Here is a 26393-nt window from a genome sequence, read left to right as displayed (position 1 = left end):
CTGTTTTTCCACTAGAAGTCTGCTAGAGTGGCCATTTAAGATGTGCATATAGCTAAGACACACACACACAAGAATTGGGAAAGGTTCTGATGACAGTGAAATGAGCAAATCACAGAATACAAACTTTCTTTCTATCAAGTCTCAGAACTTCCACACCTTTAATTTCCGTCTTGCTGTGTAAAAGCCTCCCTACTCTGTGGAATGACATTAAACACTATGTATGTAAATCATGCAGTGTGGCTATGTGCAATGCAAATACATAACTCCCGGGGATACGACTGTTTCTTTAGCATATGAAATCGCCACCATGTCTGTGGAAAGACATGCTGCTGTTGAATTTCTAAATGAAACATATACGCTAGGGCTGGGCTATATCATACCGTTCACGGTAATACCGGTGTAATTCCGGGCAACGATAGGAAAATGAAATCGCGATAGAATATGGGTAAAACGCGCATGCGAAGTGCCTTTGTTTACATACGCACATGGCGGTGACGCAGAATGAGAAGAGCAAAAGTGGATCGTTGAATGAAACGGATGAACCAGAATTGGTTTGTAAAAATGCTGCAACTTCAGTGGTGTGGAACTGGTTTAGCTTTCGTCCATCAGATACACAACAAAGTACTATTTTTGGTAGAGCATGCTAGCGGGCCGTCGTTATTACTGTGTTGTTTGGAAAATACGACACACTTAAAATCAATCCTTTGATTTTTCTGAAAATCGACAGTGCCCCTTATAATCCCGTGTGCCTTATGTATGAGTTCTGGTTGTGTTTACTGACCTCAAAACGATTTCATGTACACGACGCTTGAAAATCTGTCAAATGTTTTAGTACGACTTTGCTAAGCTACGAACCCGCACCGCTTGATGGATTGTCGGAGCATTACGGCTATCGTAGGCAGGAGCCTCGCGGAGTGATACGTACTGTGCTTCAACATAATATTACCATGTTGTGTGTGTATAACCTCTTTTTAAGTTTTGTGGATATTATACATGGTTATGCTGAGGATATGTCGGCCAATTTCCACTGGAAATGCCTTTTGGTTAAACTGTCAGCGAGGAATTTGCACTGTTATATTTTTATATAACTTTAATGCACATAAAAAACAGCTGCTTGTTTAAGTGAAAATACACTGATGGGGTTTTTTGCACTAATAAAGTTGTGGAGTTGTAAAGTATTTTGTCTAGTGTCAATTATATCGTCAGTTATATCGTTATCGCAAATTTTCAAATGTATATCGTGATAAATATTTTTGGTCATATCGCCCTGCTCTAATATACGCAATAGAGCGCTACAAACAAAATAACATTCACTTACAGTGTTTATCTCAAAAACTGGGCAAATAAGACCAAAATTATTGGTGTAGCTAGCCTGTTCTCATTGCCGTTGCATTTAAAAGCAATGGATAAGCATCATTAGATGATATGCAGGACTTATGTTGAGAAAGGGACATATTTAAACCTTACCGCAACCTTTTATTTAAGAAAAAAAAAAGGCAAAGATTTATTACTAATGATAATTATGAAGTAAAAGCAAAATTAAAATGCAAGAGGAAGACAATCCAATAAGCAATTGACATTAAAGTTAAAAATAAAGTCCCAAGCCTGGCCGGCAAACTTGTGACCACCACTCCAGCCTCTAAATGGAAATGTTGCCACTTTGCAAAAAAGGAGTGCTATCTCTCTGTATACAATGGCACTAGTGACAAGGACAATATTGTGTGTATCTCTGTGATGGCAGTGGCATCAAACAGAACGGCAGTATTTGGGCTGTGAATGCTTTGAAGTGGCATTACAGGTACATACAGGAAAAAAGCATCTATTTGTATTTTGGGTGAAGTGAGCCTTTAAACAGAAATCCAGTTTCTAAAAAGCAACAATCTCCTTCCTTTCTGTCTCCTGCTTTTAGTTCAGCTGTAACAAAAGGACCAGATAATCTGTCCTCAGGCGGGCAGCTCTCCCATTACTCCTTCACTTTGTAGCTTTAGTCCATTCTTTTGAGTCCTTTCAATCCATAATTATAGCAAACACTAACACAGTGCCAAAGCATCAGGGCAAATGATGGGCATTTTTGCATTACAAAGCCTGAGCGTCCATTTTTACATCAATAAATCTTTATCTTATTATATTAATGTAATTACTGGAAAAAAGCCTCCTAAAGACGATTCACCAGTGTAAACACCGCAGCGCACTGTATATAAAGTAGGATTTGCGCCATCTGTTGGAGAGCTGTGACGACAGACAGAGAGCGCTGTTCTTCCAGGACAATGAGAGCTTAAAGCTTACAGAGTTTTTTTTTTTTTTTCGTGTGAGGGCAGATGGAGGAAGGAGCGAAAGGGCGACAGAAACAACACTTCAAACATGTTTGTTCTGCTCGGTAAAGCAAAACAGAAAACCTCTGACTGATTTAGAAACAAGAAGCAGGGGGGGTTATGGGAAAGATGGTTGCAATTTGGAGAAACGAAAGCACGGCCAATACCACTGTGAGTCAGAAGCTGCCAATCGTCTCCTTGATTTTCAGCTTATCTGTTTGGAAGAAGCCAGTTAATTTGTCCTCTCATGACATCCTCTCTGTCTTTGCTGTGCCTCTTCCTCTTTCTTCCCTTCTCATTTCTCCCGTTTATCTGTAACAAAAGACTAGTCAGCCTGACCTCATGCAAAGCTCTCCCTACCTCAGTTTCTCTGTTCAACCTCATCCCTTCATCCTCTCCTCCGCCCTGCCTTTTATTGCTGGATTCTTTCGTTATCCCTAGCTAGATCCGACCCACGCTATCTCTTGCTCTCTGTTGTGTCACTCCCAGTTGCAGATATGCTGCGGCTCAACATACACGTGCACTTGTGCAAATAAGCTATGGAACAACACACACAAAATATAATAAAAGCCACCACATGTGTGAACGAATGATGGGAAAGAAGGGCACACACGCAGCACGTTTCTGGACTCGGGCTCACAAGCAGCTTGCTCTCGCACATGCACACACACATATGCACACACAGGTTCAGGGCACACAGAGAGACAGCAGGCAATATGGCAAGGACGCAATACACACGCAGCATGATCTTGCAAATGCTCAAACGTGAGGCATATGCGCACCAATGTCGCATACGCGCTTGCAAATACCCATACACAGCGTACAATCAAGGATGACAGTCACCCATAAACACTTGTGACCACAGAAACCTCACACAAACACACCACAAGTAAAAAACACATCCTTGCATTCCTTCAGAGTATCCTTCCAGCTGCATAATGACACACAAGCTTTCCTAAACAAACACACAGCCACACCCATACAATCCTCACCAGGAGTACAAGCTAGAGTACAAAAACTAACATGTGCAACACACATTTTTCTTGACCTCACAACATCCTCGTGCACATAACACAAAATTATAAAGAGAGACACAAAGCATTGCACGCACTGTCCGTATCTCTCACCTTTCAGCAGCTGGTCTCCTTTGTACCAGTGCAACGTGGCGGGGGGTTTGCTGCCAGTGCTGGTGCAGGTCAGGGTGACTTTTTCCCCCTCCTTCACTGCATGCTCAAAGCCTGAGATCTGAGGCTTGCCGGGCACACCTAAAGAGTAAAGAGTTTTAGAGTTAGAAAGAGAGAAGGAGAAGACTTTTATGCAGCAGGGCTAACCTTGTAAAATTAAGGCCAGTTGCTGAGTTTCTAACAAGTACTGCATGTGTCTGCAAAGTTGTGGCCTATCAGCAAAATGTGAAGCAGCATCCACAATATCGCAGACAAGCTTGAATCTATTTGGGCAACTTGGAAAGCTCTGATAGAATCCAGCTGGGAGAAAAATAATGATGCAGGCTTGCTATGATTTGCACCCAATATGGTTCGTAACCATTTCACAGCAGCTCTGACCTTCCAGAAGAATCAGAACATGCTGTCTCTATTATAAGTATCTGCCATGACTGGTGCACTAGACATTTTTTCCCTCCAGTTTTGCTAACAGGCGGCCAATTAGGATGTGCAGATAATGACTGTTTCAGTCTCAGAAGGAAGTGACTTGCTTCTGTTAGCTAAACACAGCACAGTTACACCTCTTTGGGCTGAATGGGCATCCGAGTTTAATGTTTGCAGCCCAGAGGCAAAACACTCCCCCAGTTCCAGCTTCCCAGAGCAAATATCTCAGTTTTTTGTTTTGTCTTTTAAAATAAAATGAGAAAACAAGAAATCTGCATGCCTGTCTGAAAAGCAGTAAGATGGCATAACTTGCAGAAGCATTTAAGCTCAGTTGGTGAACTGCTGTGACTAAACAGCTCATTCTCATTACTAGGCTGTCAAATACTGACGTTTTCGTCAAAGCTGCTGGTGTCTCACATCTTTCACTCCCAACCCGTCACTTAGGGATGCTTGTGTCATATTTAAATGACCAGTGTAATTGTTCAACTTGCAGGGTTGATGTTGTGAAGGGGTATACTTTAACACAATCCATCCATCCATTCTCTTGCGCTTATCCGGGGCAGAGTCGCAGAGGCAGCAGCCTAGCCATGTACTTTAACACATGTTACAATATTTTCCTGAACCCAACTGAACCAAGGCCAGCAGTTTTAAGTATCTAAACTAGTGGATATGAGTCAGATGATAACAAATCGGTGAGGGAAAATAAAGGAAAAAATGCAAAGCACAGCATTCCAAATGGGACACAAACTGCAGTCTCCTGGCTAAGAAACCTGTGAAAACCTCCAACTTTGCAGCTTCCTAAAGCAGACATTATCACTTTTTAAAACATGGCCGTGATCCATCAGTGTCCAATATCGCCGAGAGGGACACGATCAGCATCTGACAGAAGGCCAGTATTTGATGCAGTGAGGGGAAAATACTTCGGATGAAATAGATGTTGGTGTTAGCACAAACAATACATTTTAGAACATTCGGAAAGAAACTCGTCTCTATAAAACTGCCAAAGGACCCACCTCATGCATGGGGCTGTAAGGAAATTTATAGCAATGCCTTTTATTGCAAAAAAGTGTACAGTAAATCAATTACAAGAACAAAAGTGTTTTGTTTTTTAAATTTATGTTTGAATTAACTGCAAAACACATTTCACTGGGTAATTACACAAAAAACATACAACAAACCCTTAACTCTGTCTAATTTTTCTCTTTATCCACAAAAAAGGGTCATATTCTCCTGCGCATTTCACAGTCTCATGAAAAATTTGAAACGCTCACCACATTTTTAACAAGACTTCAAAACACGACGGTAGCTTACAGAAACCAAATATAGAAGAAAATATTCCCAAAGGAAAACGATTAAATCCTTCATTAACTTAACATTACAACAGTACTTGTGGCACACATATTAAGTATTCCAACAGTCGCAGTGAAGCCCCAAATGGCACGACGGCTGTCTACTGATGATCATGGAAAAGCAATTAATTCAGTGAGAATAATAATAACGCATTATCCCTTCAAAATCAGCAGCAAGGGTTCTGCATGTATGTATTTCTACAGTTTCAGTCAGCATTGCATTCATTCTCAGGTCAGCTCATAATGTCAAGTAGATCATATTTTGCATACAATATTAATTGCAACTTCCAGGATTCATTATCTAAAAGACAAGGTGAACGCAATTTGTGCAAGAATACTGGTGGCCTGGATGACCATTTACAGGAGTGAAAGAGAGGGACAGAAACACAGCATGAGCCAAAGGTCAGGTGAAAAAAAAACAAAAAACTTTAGCCAAGTGAAACACCAGATGCCCTGCTGCCAAACCAAAATTTCATGCTACTCTCCCAGAGGGTGTTCTTCCAGATTCTGGCACAGTTGGTTAAACACATTTTTTGCTTAACTGCTATTTTAACTTGGAGCACAAGTGAAAACAATGCAAGCAGAAAAAAGACTAAACATCCATTCTGCCAAATATTTCAGTATCCACTTTTCTTCACCACCATGGCTGAAGGTAAGAGGAGAAAAATTTCTAAACTTGCAATACACCATCTGCAGCTTTTGCGAGCGGCACATTTCTCTAAATGTTGGCGGCGCTTACTGTCATTCTGCTTTTGCAAATAATAAACATTCGGTTTGACTGCAAACTGCCTTCTTATGCATTAAGGCAGGAAAGACAGAGTTGCTTATATAGCAGGAGAGAAAGCGGAGATGGTTAAGCCAACAGTTTAGATGGATTTAGGACCAGGCCATAAAGGAAAGAAAGAAAATTTATATTTTATTACTTTTTGTTCCAAAATATTTATAAAATTCAGGAAACAGCAAATGACAGAAAACAGATTAACAGAATGTATTTATAGTATTTTGTCCAAACCACTGCAAAAAGACGAACAGAAGTGTCAAAAAAAAGTGCTGTGAACTAGCCATGGTATACATTAAAAAAAATGTGGTCAATTTTTAATGTAGCGGTATTTGATGTAGTGCACTGTGTGCAGAAGCTCTCTGGCAGTAAAGTAGCATTGAATATTAATAAGGGAATAATACTGGATATATAGAATTGGCTGGAGAAGTCCTGTTGAGACCCTTTCCTCTACAAGTAGAATAAAAGAGAATAAAGCCATTATAAATTATTCTATGGTTAGCTCAAGAGCGGAGGCATGCCACACGTTTCCTTCTCACAGACACATGCAAACTGGCCACGCTCACCAGTTATGTGCTGATGTGTGATTGTGCACGACGGTCAGAACAAGTCAAAACAAGGATGAAACATGCACACACAAATGCTGCTCTGCCAAAACTCGATATCGTTGCTTGATTTTCCCATAGGGGGTCCATGCGTTTTTTTAGACATTTTACCATACATTTTTAATGGGTTTGCTCCCTCTCAGGAGCCATGAAATATTTATTGAACGCAGAATACAGTGTCACAGCCGTCAATTACAGAGAATAAAAGATGCTTGAAACACAATTACTGCAAAATTTAAGTAAATACTGAGAAATGATTCTCATGTTAATTTGGCTCTTAAGAGCTCAAGTGGACCCGCCCTCATGCTTGCTTCAAAGTATACCTCCCCCCCCCCCCAATATGAATTAAAAAAAATCATTATTGAGCACACTGCTTATGTTGTCCAGGGGAACTAGGTTTTATTATTTTCAATATTGTAGCACTGACAAAACATTTGGGATACGTTTCAACAATAGTGATTGAATCCATCATTTTGGTGTTGTTGATTGACTAATTTCAAATATGGGGGAAAAGCCTTTGCCCGCTGAGCCACAGAACAATCACAGAGCAATCATGCCCCACCCTAAATGTAAATCTCTTGTTTCCACTAAGTGCATTCTCCAAGAGAATTAGGCCGAAACCCTCTGCAGCTTGGTTTTTCAGCCAGGAATTTGCTGGCAAATTATAAAGTGCTGAATCAAAAGCGAGAGGAAATTGCATCTCATCAATATCACAAATTAACTTACAGTAAATATTAATTCTATCTCCATGTTAGAAGGAAATGCAAAATGAAATAATGGAAGTCCACTTTATTGAATACATACTAATGTGAGAGTTTTCAGCACAAATAATGACTTAAATTCATTACACACCAATTTAGAAGTGGCACTAGATGCCCTTAAGTGTTGGCTGTGAATTTGTCCATCATTGCCTCCCAGAAATATCCCGCCAGTTGCTTTTTCCATGTATAAAATAATTATCTTTTGTTTATGCCTTGGTGCATTCCACTATTGCCAAGCATGCAAAGTAAAATCATTAAATATAGACAGAATAAGCTGACACAGAGAGCCAGTAAAAACTCAGCTAATAAAAGTCAATACCTGAAAGAGCGTCCAAAGCCAATTACGCCAATATCCAATCAATAAAACAGCCTACTCTCCACTGACGGGATGATGGCAATTTATTCAAGGCTGCAGGCATTCATTACACTTGCATTACCCTTCAGATTGCACCAATGTATTCAATTTTATTTTTATTTTGACTTTTTTTTGGGGGGGGGGGGGCTAATATGTGCAGCTTAATTCCAATGTAAAAATACCAAAATGTAGAAAAGTAAGGTAAAGAAGTTTTAAAAGCTCAATTTCCGATTAAACACACTTCTTTCACTGATTACAAACCTATTCATCTAATGCTTTGTAGCTGTGGAACTAAATTAACAGTTCTTATAGATGCCCCAGCTCACTTACCTAAACCTGTGTCCATATGAGGGCAATGTTGAAAGAAACTGTTATGACACCCACTGGTGTATTTTTAGTACTGTATACTGCTGTCCAAATGGTGGGAAAAAGGCAGCGGAAGACACATTGGTTTATCCGGGGCTCATTCTACAACAAGGTAATGACCCAAAACATTAGGAGAAAAGAACTAGATGGTAGTCTTTAAATGATGGAAGACCAGACTTAAAAGTCATTGAGCTGGTTTGAGATGAAGTGGACAGAAGCAAAAACAAAGCAGCAAACACTGGGACACCTGTAGGAACTGGAAGATAACACATTTATCATTGTGCAAACTGTTCTGTTAAACTTGCATAACTTTTCACTTTTTGGTGACCTAAACTTTATTTCAATTTTGGAAAATCTGGATGTTTTTAATTCTTTGATTTATTGGCAATAATATCTCTCAATAATATCTCCACAACCTTATGCACAGATTTAAGCAACAGTATGAAACCATTACATGGAAGACTATTGAGTACTAGCATTCAGATGTTATGTTAAATATTTAAACATGTTTTCTTGTTTTATTTAGTGGCACAGAAGATTGGCAGAGTAGACCTTTTGATTTGAAGTTGGGTAGCTTAATGGGAAATGGTTGTTTTAGGTGCTTTTCCAACTTCATCTATACTCTGAACTAAAGGTGGGGATCTCTCTGTCTTTTACTGCACAAATTAAACACATTCTATTTGATTCAATCATTCACCAAACTTTGGGAAGATTCAGCATTAAAATGCTAGCGTACCAGTGCAAGCAAGTTTGACATTAACAAAGGAAAATTTCATTTAGCATGGGGGTAAACTCTGCGAGTAGGTCGCACTAGCAAAATACCACGGCGATGTATCAAGATGAATTGAAGCCAGTTGTTTACAGCTCGACAAGTCAAGTTGGACTTTTCTGCAATTTAAAACACCTGCGTTTACTTTCTGAATGTGCACTCTGAATGCAGCTTGGAATATTTGTAGTAGTATTTCCCATGAAAGTGGGAATAAACAACTTGAAAACTGAGTGGGGTGATAATAGCATATGTCAGAAGCTTTGAATAATCCATTTTAATTTGTCACAAATTAAGACAGACTGCAGTCAAGCTGATTTGTACAAATGTCAATCAGCCTCAAAAGAGGCAAGCTGAGGGTGAACAATGGAGACAAGAATGCCATTGTGGACCATTAGCCCTGAGTGTGAACAAAGAGATATTTTAGAAAAGCCTACAAGAGACAGAGAAATATGAAAAATATGAAAACCTAAGGACATACAGGAGACAGGAAGGTTAGACTTATAGCAAATAAGGTTTTATTGAAATCAAAAAATGAGCAAAGCGTCTTTCTTTTATACTTTTGTCCTTTTATCTCTTTACCAAGTTAAGACATGAAAAATCCACAGGTTTCTTTCTGGATAAGTTCATATAAAAATATGTTTGACAGTATCAAAGGTAAAGCAGTTTCTATACAAAATGACAGATTTCTCCCACAATATGAAGAGTGACTGACAGTGTGTGCTTTATACATATTTTTGTGACCCACCTAGCACTGTGACGGTGGCGCGGGCGGTGCGGACTGGCATGGTGAAGATGGAGCAGGTGTACTCTCCCTCGTCAGACAGCTGCACCTCCGAGATGGTGATGGAAAGCTCGGTGGATGTCGAGCGATACAGCTGGATGCGGTTGTCTCTCAGCGCTGAGGAAGAGAATATCAATTATTAGAAATGTACTTTATGAAGTGTTTGAGGAGATTTAGCTTGTATTAGCTGTGTTTGTTTGATTTATCAGTTATTTTTGCCTTTAAACTTTAGTTAGAGAGCGAAATAGTGGTTTTTTTTTTTCCAATGACTGCTATATATGGGTTTCTTTTTTTAATGAAATAAAAGAGAAAGAAATTTTTTTTAAAAAAGAAAGAAGACAGAAGAGAGTGGAGCATGATCAAACACAGCAGAGAAAAGGAAAGAGGCAAGAATGGAAAGGAAAAAGGATGCGATAAAAGAAATTATGAAAAAAGGAGGGAGGTGACAGAGGTATGGGAAGAAAGAATACCGTCACAGACAGTTAAAAAAAATAAAGTGAAGCAGGGAGGATGGTGATAGAGAGGAGGGTGTGCAAGAGGTGAGACAGTAGGGAGAAAGACTGAAAGAACAAGAAAATGGGAGTTAGAAGGAGGGGAATGAGTTAGAAAGGAAGGTACATAGGGAGAGAAGAGAAATGAATAGTTAAGAAGGTAATGGTGAAGATGAAGGAAAGAAAAGGCTGATAAATGTTTGTAAGGAATATATGAGGGGGAACAGCAAATGCACAAGTTCGAAAAAAGTACGAAAAGAAACAATAATGAAAGGGGTGGTGGAGCTGAAGTGAGGAAAACAGGAGGTGGGAAGAGAGAAAGAAAGTGCGCTAAGGAGGATGAGCAAGGAGGGGAAGGGCAGAGTGAGAAGCAAAGAGGAAAGTAAGAAAGATGATCCGCAGAATTTAAATCATGGGAAAGAGAAAGGTAAAATGAGAAGAAGGAGGAGGGAGGGGGAGAGGTGTTTAGAGAAAGAAAAAATGATGTAAGGCGGAGAGGAGAAGGACGAGTGACGAAGATGAGGTGCGAGAGGAGTAAAAAATAGAGATGCAAGTGCAAACGAGGCAAAGGAAGACAAAGAGCAAAGAGAGAATGGAAAGGAGACGCAAATTGAGAATGAGAGACGAGGAAAAGTGCAAGAGGGAAAAAAAAGCTGAAAAATAAAACAGAGGAAGCATAAATAGCGAGGAGAGTTAGAGAGAGACCAGGAGGAACAGAAGGGAGAGGAAAGGGAATGGGGGGGATAAAGAGGAGGGAGGCGAGAAGGGGGAATAAGAGAGACATAAATGGCTTTGTCATCAATGAGAAATCCAGCCATGAAAGAGGGAGAGAGCGCAAGCGACCGAGATAGATGATGATGATGAAATGCTACGAAATAACCGCTCGTTTCCGTGATAGCATTGACCTCTGCAGTGTTTGTGCTCTGTGATTGCTGCCGGTCTCCCTGCCTTCCTATCTGTCTGTCTATCTAGATGTATATCTGTCTATCTCTCTGTCTCAAGAAAAACTTTTCAGCTTTGTTCTCTGTGCAGAGCTGGCTCTCTGCAAATAATGGCTAAACGCAAAACAAGCAGGCTGTGATAAAGCAGACACCTGGAAAAAGCCATCATGCTTAAGTACAGTGAATAGTCAGATTTGTTTTCACATTCAAAGTTTTTGTTTTTTTAGCAAGTTCTTCTTTGTGTTTTCTCCCAGTTTCAAACTAGGACAGCTATGTTAGCTTAACTACAATAAAATGGAAAGTCAGTGCAGACAGAATAATTATAAGAGAGGAGGAGAGCGAGATAAGGATCTCAATCCTTAGAAGGATCCATCCATTCTTCCAACCATCATATACTGCTTCTACGAGTTCTAGCTGTGAGGGCCTCAGTCTACCCTCTTCCCAGTCACCTCCTTCAGCTCTTCTGGTGAGACACTGAGCTATCTAAGCTATTCTATCCATTTGTCCTGGGTCTACCCCAGAGCCTACTCCAGGCTAGCCATGCCCAAAACGTCCCACTTTGAAGTCAACTGGTGGTTGAAGTGGTTTGGGAATGAATGACTGAGATTTTGGTCACTAACCACAACTAGTTGCCTTAGATGAAGATGGAAATGTAAATCAGCTCAGCTTTCACGCTCAGCTGTTTCGTCATCGCAAAAGACCAATCCAGCACCATTATGTCTACCAGTACCACACGCCCTCCTTCGCTCTCTTGTGAATGAGAGATACTACTCCACTTGGGCAGCAACTCAATTCCAACGCAAAGTCGGAGCTGAGAACCAGACTAGGAGGTTGTTACGGCCCTAGCTGGGCCTCCTGAAACCGCCCTTCTGTGGGTGTGGTGTTTTCTCTCCGCCTCTTCCTCTCTTGCTCCACCCCTCTGTCTCTCTCTTGCTCTTCTCTCTTCCCAGGACACAGCGTCTGCTCATTGGCCTCATTTACCACCTGGGCCCAGTTAGCAAACACCTCTCTGAGGTCATAGAAACTGGGGATGAACTGGATGTGAGAGGGTGGTTTTTCTCTGGTGTTCCCACATTGTGTGTCGAAGGTGATCCTATAGTGTGGAGTTTTGGAAGCAGTGTAGCTGCTTCACGTGAGTAGTGTGGCTGTTATGTTCTTTGTTGTTGCGACCTTTTTCTTTTTCTAGTGTTATTGGTAAAACGGCATTGCCGGCTCTTTATGTTAAGTTTATCTATAATAAAAACTATTTTATTTACTAAACACCTCTGTCTGTTTTCCTTTCATTCTGTACCAATTTGTTACCAGTCCCCACACACACCCCTGGACCTTCATTGTGGGGACGTAACAATGTGGGGGCTCGTCCGGGATATGAATGGAAGGAAGAGCAATTGAGTATTAGTGAGTTGTTTGCCAGTGGCTTATTTGGTTGTATTGTATCTGCTGCGCTCTCTCTCCGGTTAGCACAGTGTCTAGCTGAGCGTCAGCTCCTCCTTCAGGCACTCATTTTTTATTTTGCCTTTTTTATTTTTGGAGTAATCGCGGGTGATGTTTAGTTCCCTGTCGGGGGTAGGCTTGTCAATGCTTTGTGCACTTGATGCTTAGCCTTTAAAGTTGCCTCGAGCCTGGTACACTCCAGAAGCTAACTAGGCTAAGATTTTAGTAGGTAGGTCTGGGGAGAGGGTCGGTGGTATTTTTATTTATTGGTTAACCTGTGGCCACACATATTTCCCACCTGTTTTTGATTTGCGTGTTGGAGATGGTTCTTCTTTGTTGTTATTGTTAGCCTCAGGTAGTTTTTTGTTGTGGTTTTGAATGGCTACCTACCTTTTTACAGGCGTCCAGCTGGACGCCTGTAAGAAGAGGGATTTGCATGAGGTGGCAGCATTTTATGGCATTTGTGTCTCCACAGCTCTGCGTAAGGCTGAGCTGAAAGCTGCTCTTGTGTCTGGATTGGTGGAGAAAGGAATAGTGGCCTTGCCAGTGTCTGCCAGTCCACCTGAGCATGGTGTATCGTCTCAGCCTGTTCCGCAGGTGCTACTTCACGCTCGGCCGGAAACTGCCCTGTATGAGGTCATTTGATGAGGGTAACAAGCACCTTGAGGCAACAGTTGTTGTGATTTGGTGCTACATGAATAAAATGGAATTGAACAGAACCACATCATCTGCAAAAGCAGAGATGACATTCTGAGACCAAGGCAGCTAACACCCTCCACAGCTGCATCTATAAATTCTGGTCATGAAAAAATCATGAATAGAATCAGTGACAATGGGCTACCCTGGCTGAGTCCAAGATCCAGCAATAGAAAGAGTAGTGGATGTGTGCTTTCACATGAAAAGACATTCAATAAAATACAAAATTGGACAGCAGAGGTTCAACAGCCTCAAATGGGTGTCGAGAGAGATATCTACTTGTTATCATAGTAAAGATGTAAGTGTGCCTAATTAGTATTTTCTCTTGATTTTCTCTACCCAAAATGAATCTTTAAATCTCATTTTGAGACAAACTTTTTAAGCAGTGTTTACTATTACTGCTAATTATGTGCGAGTTTTTAATATTCTAGAGACCATTAAAATTCATGTTACTGCACCCACCCCACTCATTTATAAAGCGTAGTCAAAATAACTGACCATATAATCACACTGCTCTCTGACCAAGATGTTTGCTAAGAGTCAAGGCTTGCTTTGGAGGGACCTCCTGGCAGGTCACACGACTGCCTGCAGAAGAACTTTTCGTGGCTGATTCAGGTCAAAAATTCAAGTTAGCTAGCTTTAGCTTAAGTTATTATAATTTTATAAAGTGTTTTAATTGCTTCAGATTATTCACCTGTAACTTAAAAATATATATATATTTGAGCTGTCGTGGAAGAGTCATGGAAGAATCTAAAAACAGTTTACCCACTCTGCTAAAATGTGTTCTTTGAGAAAGAATAATTGAATTTAAATGGTCAAGCTAAAGTTCAAAATGAAAAACTTGTGGACAGGAGGTAGGTACACGTACAGCTTATTTACACATCTGTCTGGCTCTTTGGTTGACCACCTTATTTTAAAAAATATAGTTCTCCTCTCCTCAAATACCAGCCCAAGTAGAATACTTTTGTCACTATAACTTGTTCACAAAAGAGCAAAGGTATTGAAAGTCACAATCTAGGAAGAAAACAGCTAACTTGGCAACACTCTTCACCTCTTCCTGTTGATCTTGCACCTCTAACAAATCACACTTATCAGTGATTTCAGTGTATTAGGTGAAACCCTGCAGAAACTACAAGTGGTCAGCAAAAACAAGAGTTCCAGGGGGTAAGAAGCTATTTGATCTTGGAAATCTTGAAGAGAGAGCATTAGGTAGGTCAGTCCAAACATGTGTGTCAAGTTTCATATTGTCTTGCCTCTGTTTTCTTTTCTTATTGTTTATCTGGCGTTCTCGGTATTGAGCCACATCTGTGGCTGCTTGTCTCATCACCCTTTTGTCATTCTTTCTGTCTCACTATTGTCACCCTTTCTCTTCATCACTCCATCTGTCTATTCTCCCATCTTTGTCTTGCACACTCCCACAAACATGCACACATGCGCACACACAGACACACACACACCTTTGTTTCTCTTGGCATTTTTTTTCCGTTATTTCATCCAACACTACTTTATCTTCATGCCTTATCACTAAGCAAGGTCACTACATTTGTCTTCATGAGCTACCCTCTCTGTGTGGGTGTGGGTGTGTGTGTGTAGGTGTGTGTGAGGCATACGGTCACTCACTCTCGCACACACAGACACACACAAACACTTATCCATGCCCCCTGGACCTTGTGCTCAACTATCAGTCTCCTTAATTCTCTTCCCCCTCATCTCTACTCATCCCCCCCACCCCCACATCTTGTTCTTCGTCTTTCTCTCTTACATCTCACCCATTTCTAATCATTCCAGGCTCTTACTCTCTCTCTCTCTCTCTTTTGGGGGGTTATTTCTTCTTTCATTATAAACGATGTATATTTCTTGCCAGTACAGGTGTGATGGATTTTCGAAAACGATATGATATCTAGTTACGGGGACGTATCGATCCAGAAGCACCTGAAAATTGTACATGTGCTGTGCCTTGCTGATGTGGGCAACATAAATAGTCTGTCAATAGGTCACACACTGATGTTTGGTTTTTGTTCCTTCGATATAATGAATTTCTTAGTTTTGAGATAAACTGGATTGGCGCAAACGTTATATATGAGTGTGGCTGCTTTATGGTAGAGGAATATAGCTCAGAAGTGAAGGCCTGCTCATTTTCTCACAGAACTTGTTAGGTGGCTGACATTTGGAACACATCCAAAGCTTGGACAGACATGAAACTCTGAACATCTAAGATTAGACTTCACAACTTTAAACACACACAGACATTTTTCAAACTTTCTGAACCAAAGGAAGGCAGTGCTCTAGTCTCCTCTGCTGAATCCGAATGTTTAGAAAGCAGAATATCCAAAACTCTGCACTATTTGCAAAGATTAAGATGTTAACGTTCTCAGTGGTATGGATATATGACAGAAACATAGCCTGGCATTAGCAGCCTGTCAGGAGGCCAAAAGGGCAAAAAAAAAATACACTGCATATCAATGATGGACGTAGCCTCTCAGTCTGAAAAATGAAGCTAATTTAGAAGTGCCTCAAACCTACATTCTGATAAATGGTCAGAAGGTGGCAAATCCACTGCCTGCAAAAAATGCTTAATTCTATTTTAAAAAAGGCCATCACTTGATTTAGGGCCACAGTAAAAGCTTCCCTTATCAGTTTATGAAGTCAATCATTAGCCTTATTGAAAACAACACCAGCTTCATTTTAAAAACGTATTGTTCAATTTGAAGTAAAACAGATGATAAAACAGTGTTTGATTTAGGAAGAAGCTTCTTTGTGATGGGCAAGCCACTACCATGTTAGGGTCCTCGGTTTCTCACTCACACGTTGCGTCAGGATTTTAAAAATGCAAAAGAGGGACAGTCAAGCTAAGGCTTCAAAACAGGGTTTCATAAACCAATAGGTCCTGGAAGCAATGTCCATTTTTCTATATAGTCTACTGTAAAATAAAATAATCAACAAGTCCAGCTGGTATTTCTTTTGTGCATCTTTGGCTTTATATGCCACCAAATGAATAAAGTATTCCCTTTATTATCTATGTCTCCCAGGAGCATGCAGTCTTCAAGCTTAACATTTTGCTGCATGCACCAGTATTCGGAAGCTAAAGTTAAAGATGCATTTTTAGAAGTGACGGAATATACAGCTGTTGATTTCCCTTTTAATTCTGGTTGAATTCAGAGACTGTTGCGCAGTATTTTGTTCCAATTTGTAACAAAGGCTCCTTTTGAATTTGTTACAGTTGCTTTTTGTGCCTCTGACTGGGTTCTTCAGCATAGCAGCTTCAGCTGCAGCTCACAGGTTTCACAGCACAGAGAGCCATCTGCTAACCAGACAATAACCATGAATTCTCAGTAATAAAGCTGAAATAATTAAGTGTTTCAGAAGGAGAACATGCTACCATGTAGAAGTCTGTTCTTGCCAGCCTCTTTTCCATTCCTGGGTAGAATCATTTAACATTTTTGTATTAAAATCTCATATTGAAAACATGACAGCACGTAACATTTATGATTAATACACAGTATATTCTGATCCTGTGCAGATGCACTTTACTTGTTTAACACTGCATACTGTGTCACTTTTTGTTCTGCGCTCCATCAGGTATTTCACCTTTCATTCTAAAGCTTCACAAATCTCAGGGAGGAAACACAATATGATAAACAGGAACAAAAATCAATAACCAAAGTGCATAATTAAATCTTAATTCTGTATCAGTTACTAACAGCTACAGACAATTACAAGCATTCACAAAGGGATTTCATGCTTTAGCCACACTTTGTCCAGAGGTGCAATGGAAACACACACACATTGGCACTAAAGAGTAAGAAATTTCCACATTAATCACAGTGCAGGACTCACACCAAGTATTATTACAGTAGAACTACCGCCATCTCTAATAAAAGCACTTCAGTGATTAAAATCTAGCAAGCAAGTATCATATTATCTGCTTTTTAGTTGCAACTATATTGTTGTTTTAGTTTTTCTACTGCAAACTCCATAAACAGTTTACTACCGGAAAGTATCATTTGTGTCCTTGCCAAGGTGTCACTGTGAACAACGGTGACACGATATCAGCTCTGTCCCAATTACCCTGCTCCTTGCACCATACAGTTATAGTAATGCTCTTGAATGAAACGGCGGCCTGATGGGATTTATCACTAAATCGCTCGCAGTAATAGTGACTAATCAACAATGTTTAAAGCCTAAATGCAATCAGTAGCAATCAATTCTAGATTATTCACTTGAATTTAAAAATTTCTGTCTGTTTGATTCTTTAGTCAAAGAAAAGAGAGGCTGCATACTGTAAAAGTATGTTGTTCTACTTTTTCCTCACATGTGTCTGTAGCATTCGTAGTATTTGACTGTATTCACAAGGAAATGCACATTACTGTGTAAAACTTCCTCACAATTTATTACTGAATAGCTATATACAGGATCAAGAAACCCTTGTGCTACCAGCCTAAACAAGTGGTTGGGAAGTGTAAGTGGTTTCTAAATGGTATCGGGCGGATAGATTTAGCCTTTGTGCGCTCTTACATACCAACTACAAGATGTGTTTATCAGTGTACACATATTTTTTACATCCGTGCTGATGGTGTCTTTTCATCTTGTGCTTATGTGTGTGTGTTTGTAGTTCTTTGGCCAGACGTTGGTTCTTGTCTGCCGCTCAAACTCGAGAGTTGATACTCCCCAAAGGTCTAACTGTTGATCTGGTCACAGTAGCTATTTTCGCCTACTCATCTTCCTCCTGCACCTCCTCCTCTTCCTCCTCCCTCAATCTTCCTCATGCTCTTTCAACTTCAAACATTCAGGTGGGGTGGGCTGGTAGTGGGGTTTCTCTCGCAACACATACCGAGTGCAAATCCATGTATTTTTTCTTTTTTTCATCTGCCTCTTTATGCCTTTCCAGCCAAGTTTCCACTATGCTGAGAACTCTTTCATATTCAAATTTGCTTTATTGGCACAACAGGAGAGAAACCTGTGTTGTTGAAAAAAAGTATGTAAGTTACAGACTAATATTTTTTTTCATATATAGTTTTTATATGTCTGCGTCTGTCTTCCACCCGGCTTCTCCGTGTCCTTATCCTCCTCTTCGGTTCAAACCGAATCAGCATTTCACCCCTCCCTCCTACGTCTGTCACAATTGTTCTTGTCATCAATCCATTCTTTCTCCAACCCTGCCTTGTTCTTCTCTTTCCACTTCTCCTGTCCATCCCCCATCTTCCTCTCCATCACTCTCTCATTTTCCCATTTTGTTTTACATTTCATGCATTTAGCTCACACTCTCATCGAAAGAGACAGCCTCCATTCTTTCTTCTCTCTCTGTCTTTCTCCCACACGTCTCACCCATCCTACCATCTGTTTCTGAATATTCTTTCCAGCTCCCTAATTATCCATCCTAACAACAGCTGATCTGGGTTCAGTGACCACAGGCTTCCCTTGATCAAGCCGTCCCCACTGATCTGAGAGCGTCAATTGAACCTGGATCAGTGCGCCAACTACGAAACGCTTGATAAACGCACATCCCTGTCTGTTTTATCTACTTTGCCATCCTTCCCACTGCCTTTTGCTGCCTCTAAATTCACTTGTCCTTCTCACCCTACTTTAAGATTTCAAAAATAGTAATTTAGAGGCAGCGGCATGAATGTATGCAAAATCAATGGAAAGAAGCAAGCTGAGGCAGATGAACTAAACTTTGCCCAAGGTGGTGCAAACTGAAGCAAGGAGGCATTAGTTCCAGTTGAAACTTGAGAGAGAAATGTTCCCAACGGTGTAGCAGCTTCAAGCAACATGCCAACGAAATCCTCCCATGTAGTTTTTACAGAAGTGAAAAATGTCCACTGGGGATTTCTTGCAAATAACACTGACCGATGACACATCCTAAGACCCTAGCGAAGCCATGGCTTCAGCTGGGAGCCCGGTCCAAAAGGATTAAAAAGGAAGCACATCAGAATGAAGTATAACAATAAAGCACAGAATATTTTCTCAACTTTCTTCACCTTTATAGAAAAAAAAAAGTCAAGACGATCATTATCATAATAGCTGTCACTGTCAGCCTGCTGCTTTTGAATGTCTGCATGCTATCATTAACTTGCTCAATTTTCTAAGTCAAAAGATCAGATTCATGCAAAGTAAAGTGAGATTATTTTCCCCTGATGTCCATTTATGTCCCACAGTGTTTTGACTGGACAGCTAGTTGATACAGTTTTTTCTTTTTATCTTCTTTTTATAAGGGTGAGAATTCCTCACATGGTTTGTTATTACTAAGGAAAAGGTTTTGGATACAGGCTTTTTTGCATGCCTTCAAAAACATCAATACCATAGATTTACCCTTGACGAGGTTTCCTGTGAAGTGAAGTTGTCAAAGTCTATGGGGAAACCAACTGTAATGCTCACGTGTTCTCTGACCTCAGTAAACTCTTTCCTGCAGGGATTAAGGTTTCATTTGCTATATTCACAACCAACTACAACAACAACGCACCATGTTAATTTGTAAATAATGGTCCCAAACTAATGTCTCACTGATGTATTTGAATCTGCAGCCTGTAAAGAGACAACATTTCACCACTGGACAAACCTGTTACAAGTTTTGTCCAAAGATGAACAATGCTACAGTCACACTAGGGAAAACAGAGTTTGCAGATCGTGAAACAACTAAAATTACTACAACTGTGCACAATGAACTTGCAGTCTCATTGATTTTGAAAAGTGTTGCTTCAAAAATGGGTGACCATGTCAGCGACAACTTGCACTCTGTTGACGTCCTCAAAGTCACTTTGGTGCATTAAGTGATAAAATGGCAACAAGATGGAGTCTGTCAGTCTGCTGTAATTCATAAAAATGTATATTCGAAGAAGAAATTCTGAAATTCCTGCACAAATAATAACATCAACGCTGCAGAAAAGCAATCTAACTGCAAAATACAGAACTGCTCAGCAGCCCTGCCTTTACAAAAGACTATAACCAGAATAAAGCCTGTTGGCAAACACTTAGATCTACAAGAGAAGTTGTGCTGATTGGTGCAGACTCAAATTGACTGCAACATCTTGGCAATGTGTCTGCATTTATAAATTAGTTTGCAGTTATTTGCAAACCCTCGGCAATCTGTCTGCGAGCGATGACGGTCAGTCTGGGTGAGACCACGGCTGCTTGGATACAGGCTGCTCGACCCGTGCAATCACCTTGTGATTAAAAGTTGTTGCCTAGAGGCAGACGATGCTGCACGCTCAACCTCTGGGCAACCAGGCAGTCACTACAGCTACTTGCAAGAAAAGTTCAATATAATTACCAGACAGCCAACACTTTTTCCGAGTTATAAGGTTCTATTTTTACTCTGGTATGACTAAGACAATGACTTCAGAGTGATTTTGAGAATGACAAGAACATAATATAAAACAATTTTTATATGAGGTTTTAGAGGCATTATTTCTTTTACTTTGAGCAAAGCAAAGTCTGAAGTGATTGTCTTTTTTCTACGCTACAATAACCAGCTGCTGGCTTCATTTTTAGTATTCTAGAACAGATCCTCTAATCATCAAATAAGTGAGGACCCTATTTACATAAATGCCAAACAATTCCTTAAAGGGGGGCTCTGCTCTTTTATAGTGAAGGTAGGCATTAAACTGTAGAAGAACAAAAGGAAAAACACACTTGCACTAATGATGTGTTGGTGAAATATTACATTATAAAGATGAGATGTTCACAGTCACAACTCTCAGTTTCAGCTTTTTATTTATAATTCTATGAATCAGGGTTCAGTGCAAGCTGAGGAAGGTCGTAAGTGGCAAAATGTCACTTTATTGATTTAAAAATAAGGGAGAAAAAAAATAATCCAAGGAAAAGAAAAGATAAAAAATAAACAAATACAGTAGCAGCATATGTATGCCTGCACTGCTTTATGTGTGATTTATTCAACTTAATTTTATTTCTGAGGGTGAGTGGCAAAAGGCCAATTTTCGAATCACACAGTGAATTTCTTCATATATTTACTTCATTAACCTGAAAAATATGACTGTATATTTGACTTTGAATTCCCTGTGTGCCTTTCTCTTTCTTCTCCTCGTGCTTATCTGCCAGTATAGCTGATTATTTTAAGGACACGCGGAAAAATAAGAGTTCAAATAATACAGAGAGAAACTGTATAAAAAGCCATCTTTCAAGTGCTGGATTTCAAAAGCATCTCCTGCAGTCTTTCGGTCCTGTGATGGTTGTTGTTAATACATTCTCGAGAGAGCCTTCCAAGACACCAGGAAAACTCTGACTGATGTGATGTGGATCAATAGTTTTTCAGAAAATGTCAAAAAAACATCTCATGCGCTGCATTTGGAGTACCGCCTCGCGCTGTGTTGTGAGCACTCATTGTCAGTTTCTCTCCATCTGTGAGAGGCTGAGTGGGGAGCTCATGCAATCAATTTCAATAATTCTGTGCTCGTTTCACTTAAGATTGCTTAACACTGTAAACTTTAAAAGTGCTTAGTATGCGTTTATAATTAAATGATGTACAAGTTACAGTCAAATTCACCACAGTTAAAGTCTTCCTACTACACACCCTCCCAAAAGGCACAAGCCCTTCCTGTCCACTATGGTTTGTAAATCACCAGAGAGCCATTACCTTGTTAAATTGCACCGAGGCAGATGATAGCTGTCTGATGTCTGCTCATATGCTTTTATGGAAAGGAAGGAAGGAAGCCACATCACAAATAAATAAATTTATAGATGGACTGAGAGCGTATACACAACTTTCAGGTAAGGAAATGTGCCTGCAAAATCTTAAACTGAGTATTTATGCTGCAGGCCTCTTTTTATTATTCTACGCTGTAAAGCATATGAGGGCTAACTACGCTGCAAACATGGTGCCGTAAAGCTGAATGGAATAAAGACATCTTAAAATATCATAGCCATCCTCTCTATTTTAAAAATAGAGCAAATAGTAAGTGTGCGATGCAGTGGAGACGCGGCTGGAAAGACCTGACCTAGTTCCACATACCTGTTAGTCTACGCAGTTTTAACACTTTTGTCAATCATACAACACAGTTTAGTATGACTCAGCTGTTTTTTTCTCCTTACAGAGTTTTTTTTAATCGCAACCAACCAAACAAACTATCCCTATTAATCCTTCTTTCATAGGCTGAAGGTTAATCATTGTGTAGCACGTAAATATAAAGTGTCTAATTTGTTCTGTTGTCATATAATCCTTTCAAGATGGAGGGAACCAATCTTCATATTTTTGGAGACGTCACGCAATATGCATTTCAAAGTTTGTGCTTAATGTTTGAAGTCGTTCTGAGATGCTATTTAATTTTACTTCTGTGGGAATGTACTGCTCTGTCCTACTGCTATTTAGTCTGTTAAGACATTTCTGAAGCACAATGTGTATAACACTGTTTTTTTTGTTACAAGAGAAAGTCATGGGCAAATGTAGAAATGCATTAAGATCATTTCACATTTTAAGCTTGTGCTTAATATAACTGTCTAGCTAGTTAAACGCTAATTGGCGCATAACATAATTGAATTTCTCTCATAAAAATACAACTTATGGTGAAACAAAGTGGAAAAGTGCCTCAAGTGAAATGTAGAAGCAGCACATTCCCGTTTCTGTTTTTCTCTGCTTGACAGTATAGACAGTGAAAATTGTTGCTTTTGGACTGCAGTTTAAATAAAGCAATGAATAAAAAGATGTTTATGTGATTAAATCCGTGTCATGATAATTCAATGAAATCCCACAAGAACTGAACAAAAAGAAATAAATTAAAAGTCAATCTAAAAAAAAAAAAAAAGTGAATGGCAAGATGAGCTCAAAGGCAGAGCGTTCAATCACATTATGCAAGAGTGATGTTTGATTACGCTCTTGCCTGCTTTTAATGAGGGGATTTCTTCATGTGGGCACTTTCTTCTGTTTCGCTGGATCATTTCTGCAGTTTCAGTTCCAACACTGATTAATACAGCACTACATTCCCACTGGACTATGGAGGTCAATGGGTCAGCAGTGCAACAAGTTATAATGCTTAATGCCTTTTCCTTCGCAACTTCTTCCATAGCTTGGAACTGGATATCATATCACATTTTATTTTATTAGCAGTAATGTTAGGGTCCTTCTAACCTAAGACAAATAAGGAAGAAGAGTCTGTTCTTATATTATGACTGCTAGTTACAAAACCTAGGGGGAAATGCAAAATAAATTTGACTCCTTTATATTGCATTTCCTGTCTATTAAACTGTCTATCCTATTGCATTGGGGCAACTGAGACATAGACTTGTCACACCTGCTCCTGTTAGGTGTTTGCATCAGAAGTAAAACTGGAAGAAAAAATGAACCAAAACCACAAAACTGAGCCGACAAACCGGAGAAAGTCACCGCAGGAGAGAAGTCTGTATCAGGGGAAACAAGGAGGCAATATTATAATCAAACTCTCACTCTTGTATAATTTTATTGAAAGTTCTGCCTCTGAGCTCATTTTTATTCACTTTAAAATTATTTTTTTCTGAATTTGGGGGGATTTTGCTCATTTACTGCAACATTTATTTAATCCCAAGGATGTCACAGTGTACTGTGGGAAAACGATGCCAGGTCCCCCAGAGGTTAGGGTTTCACAATAAAGTATGAAAAATTATTATCAGGATGCTCACAGGTTTGTCTCTTTTCTGACAGAATACACAAGTCACTCAGCCTCATCTTGCCTTCCGGTGGTCTTGCTAACTATATTGTAGCAAGCTCACCCACAGCTGGGAGTTCAGACAACCAAACAACTATGTCAAGCACGCTAAAACAAAGTTTCACAACTATTTTTTTTTAAACTTAGTGACTCTATCTAAAGCTACTGTAAGAAATGACTAAGAGACCTTTCACAGATGTACTGAAATGATTCTACTTAAGGGTTGTTTTTGATAAAATAACAAACTGAAAGTTCTCATACAGAAGCAACTTTCTGTGAATATTTAACTCCCTCATGTCCATCATTTGGTCTCAGTATCTCTGCCCCCCTCCTTTCCCCTGGCTTGTCTCCTGACAGTTCAGCATTAATGTATGAACTGTGGAGCAGGGAAATTATTTTACTGCTATTGTTAAAGAATTATCATCATCACCATTGCATTAATAATATAATCTGTAGTTTATATTGCATTCAGAGGTTGAACAGTGTGTGTCTTTCAGAAAGACTAAGTTGCAGGCTGACAGGAAGTTGCAGAGAGTTTGCAGAAGTGAAAGCAGAAAGTTATTTTGAGCAGCAGGCTAAGACGATCATTGCTTTAACAATGTAACAGATAGCTTTAAGATGGCCTTAAGATGTTTATGCATACAAGTTATCAGATTAATCTTGTATTCCAGGTGCAGTTATAACTATTTTATACACAATGCATATCTGTGCTTATTTGAGTTGATGTTCAGGTTCATTAATGGTCTAAAGCTTCACTAGTGAGAGTGTCTAGATGATCCATGCTGAGGGAAAACTAGAACATAGAAGGGATTGCAATACATGCTTACAAAACACTTATATTAGGTTATTTTATATTAAGGTTTCATTAGAGGTTTTTGATTAGAACATTTATTTAGTAGAAGACATACACATAGTCTCAGTGAGCCTCTGGTCTGGTAAAAAGGTCAGAAGTGCGAGAGGTGACATAGAGGCTGAGTGAGGTCAACACACACACTTTTAGTTAGATTTATTTAGAGGAGAGGTTAGTCATGTCTGGTGCTAACTGCGAAAGTGTCTCGGTAAAAGAGGAACCGTTTCTTGTTGTCTCGGCATGAAAGAGGAACAAGACAAGAACTGAAAGGTAGACAGGAAGGGCCAGCCATGAAAATAGAAGATGATGTTCTGTGTTAAAAGTCGTTGTGGTTTTGATTTGACGTGTGTATATATCCTGTCTGTGACGCATGAAGGGGCGTCAGTAAATCAAACCCTGATGCTATAAAAATCTGTGTATGCTTTAATTAAGTTGAAGACCACTTGCTGTCTGCGTACAGAGTGTTCTTCCCACGCGTGTATTAAAATCATCGTTTGACTTCACCCGGCCGGATCAGTGTGGTTATTCTTTGATCACCTCTTGTATCCTTCCTCAATTTTTGAACCTTAACATTTTGGGGGCTTCGTCCGGTAATTGAGGAGGGAGAATTGAAGGTGTAGATGGAGAAATATTTTCCTATGGTCTGAGGTGGTCTGACGGGCAGACATGAGTGCCAGTGGTCGAAGTGAGTGGGCATAAGCCGGCTTATCCAAAGGTAAGGCACTACCTGTTGAATTATTTCCAAAGTGTGCCAAATTGGACATGATAAAATTTAAGTCTACTCACTGAAATTACTGGTGGATGTCTGTTTTGATTTTGATGAAAAATCTCATGAGTTGAAGCAGTTAGAGTTCTGCTTAGAAGAAATGAAAGCAGTTAGAGTCTGCCAGGAAAAGTTTAAATACTGGGTTGAAGTCCCAAAGAAATTGAGTTAGAGTCTCAAGTAGTTTGGTAGGGAATTTGGTCATTTTGTGGGTTAAAGTCCCGGTTGGTCATTAGGTCAGACCTTTGTTGGTCATTTTGTGGGTTAGAGTCCCCATTGTCCATCAGGGTAGATCTGCCTCAGTCATACACTTGTTTTGGGTGTTGATTGTTGTTTCAAAGTATTATAAATTATTTTAGAACGGAACCGTGGGGGTTCTAGGAAGCGCAGTGCTCAGAGGTAACGCTTGCCAATGCCAAGGACGCTTAGGCATTGTCCTCGAAGAGGGATAGTCAGTTGGTCACTGTGGAGCTTGGGGCACTCCAGAATAACTAGTGGTTGGACCACTTTACCGTTTGGAACGGTATCTGCGCTTTTTTGGGCAGCAAAGGTTGGACCTTGGGTGTTGGACACTCTTAAATTGTGTTAGGGATTTTAGAGATGAGGCCAGAAACTGTTGGACAGATACTGGTTAATTGATTACAAAAAAGTTGGACTTTTATCGGTTGGACCGTTATGTTAAATTTGTCAAAATTCGGTAGGTGTTAAAAGGCCTAAAATCTGTGCAGTTGTAAATATAAGACGTCTTTGTAACATAAAGAGTTTGGTGTGAGAGGAGGCTGTGTGTCGAGTCAGCAATGCACTGACTGCCTGCTGCTATTTTAGACGGTGTGTGTGTGAGTGTGAAAATGCAAATTAGTAAGCAGTGCACTGTTTAAAACCATAGCTGGTTTTACAAATACTGCTG

At 39.8% G+C, this 26393-nt stretch overlaps 1 protein-coding gene across 5 annotated transcripts in view; it reads right to left on the bottom strand.

The window, feature by feature from the left end:
* The window catches only part of cadm3 (cell adhesion molecule 3), a 114692-nt gene that overhangs the window by 33212 nt on the left and 55087 nt on the right, over positions 1-26393 (bottom strand). For all 5 annotated transcript variants that reach the window (XM_014413461.4, XM_076877214.1, XM_004555159.5 and 2 more), the window contains exons 4-5: positions 9645-9797; positions 3440-3577 (exon numbers count right to left, since the gene is read on the bottom strand). In XM_014413461.4, the coding sequence (XP_014268947.1) occupies positions 3440-3577; positions 9645-9797 (291 nt within the window). The remainder of the gene's footprint in view (positions 1-3439; positions 3578-9644; positions 9798-26393) is intronic.

Source organism: Maylandia zebra, linkage group LG18 (assembly GCF_041146795.1).
Source record: "Maylandia zebra isolate NMK-2024a linkage group LG18, Mzebra_GT3a, whole genome shotgun sequence".
In the NCBI taxonomy this organism is placed as follows: Eukaryota; Metazoa; Chordata; class Actinopteri; order Cichliformes; family Cichlidae; genus Maylandia; species Maylandia zebra.
Note: the sequence above shows the minus strand (reverse complement) of the source record. Positions and strands in the feature narration are given on the sequence as shown.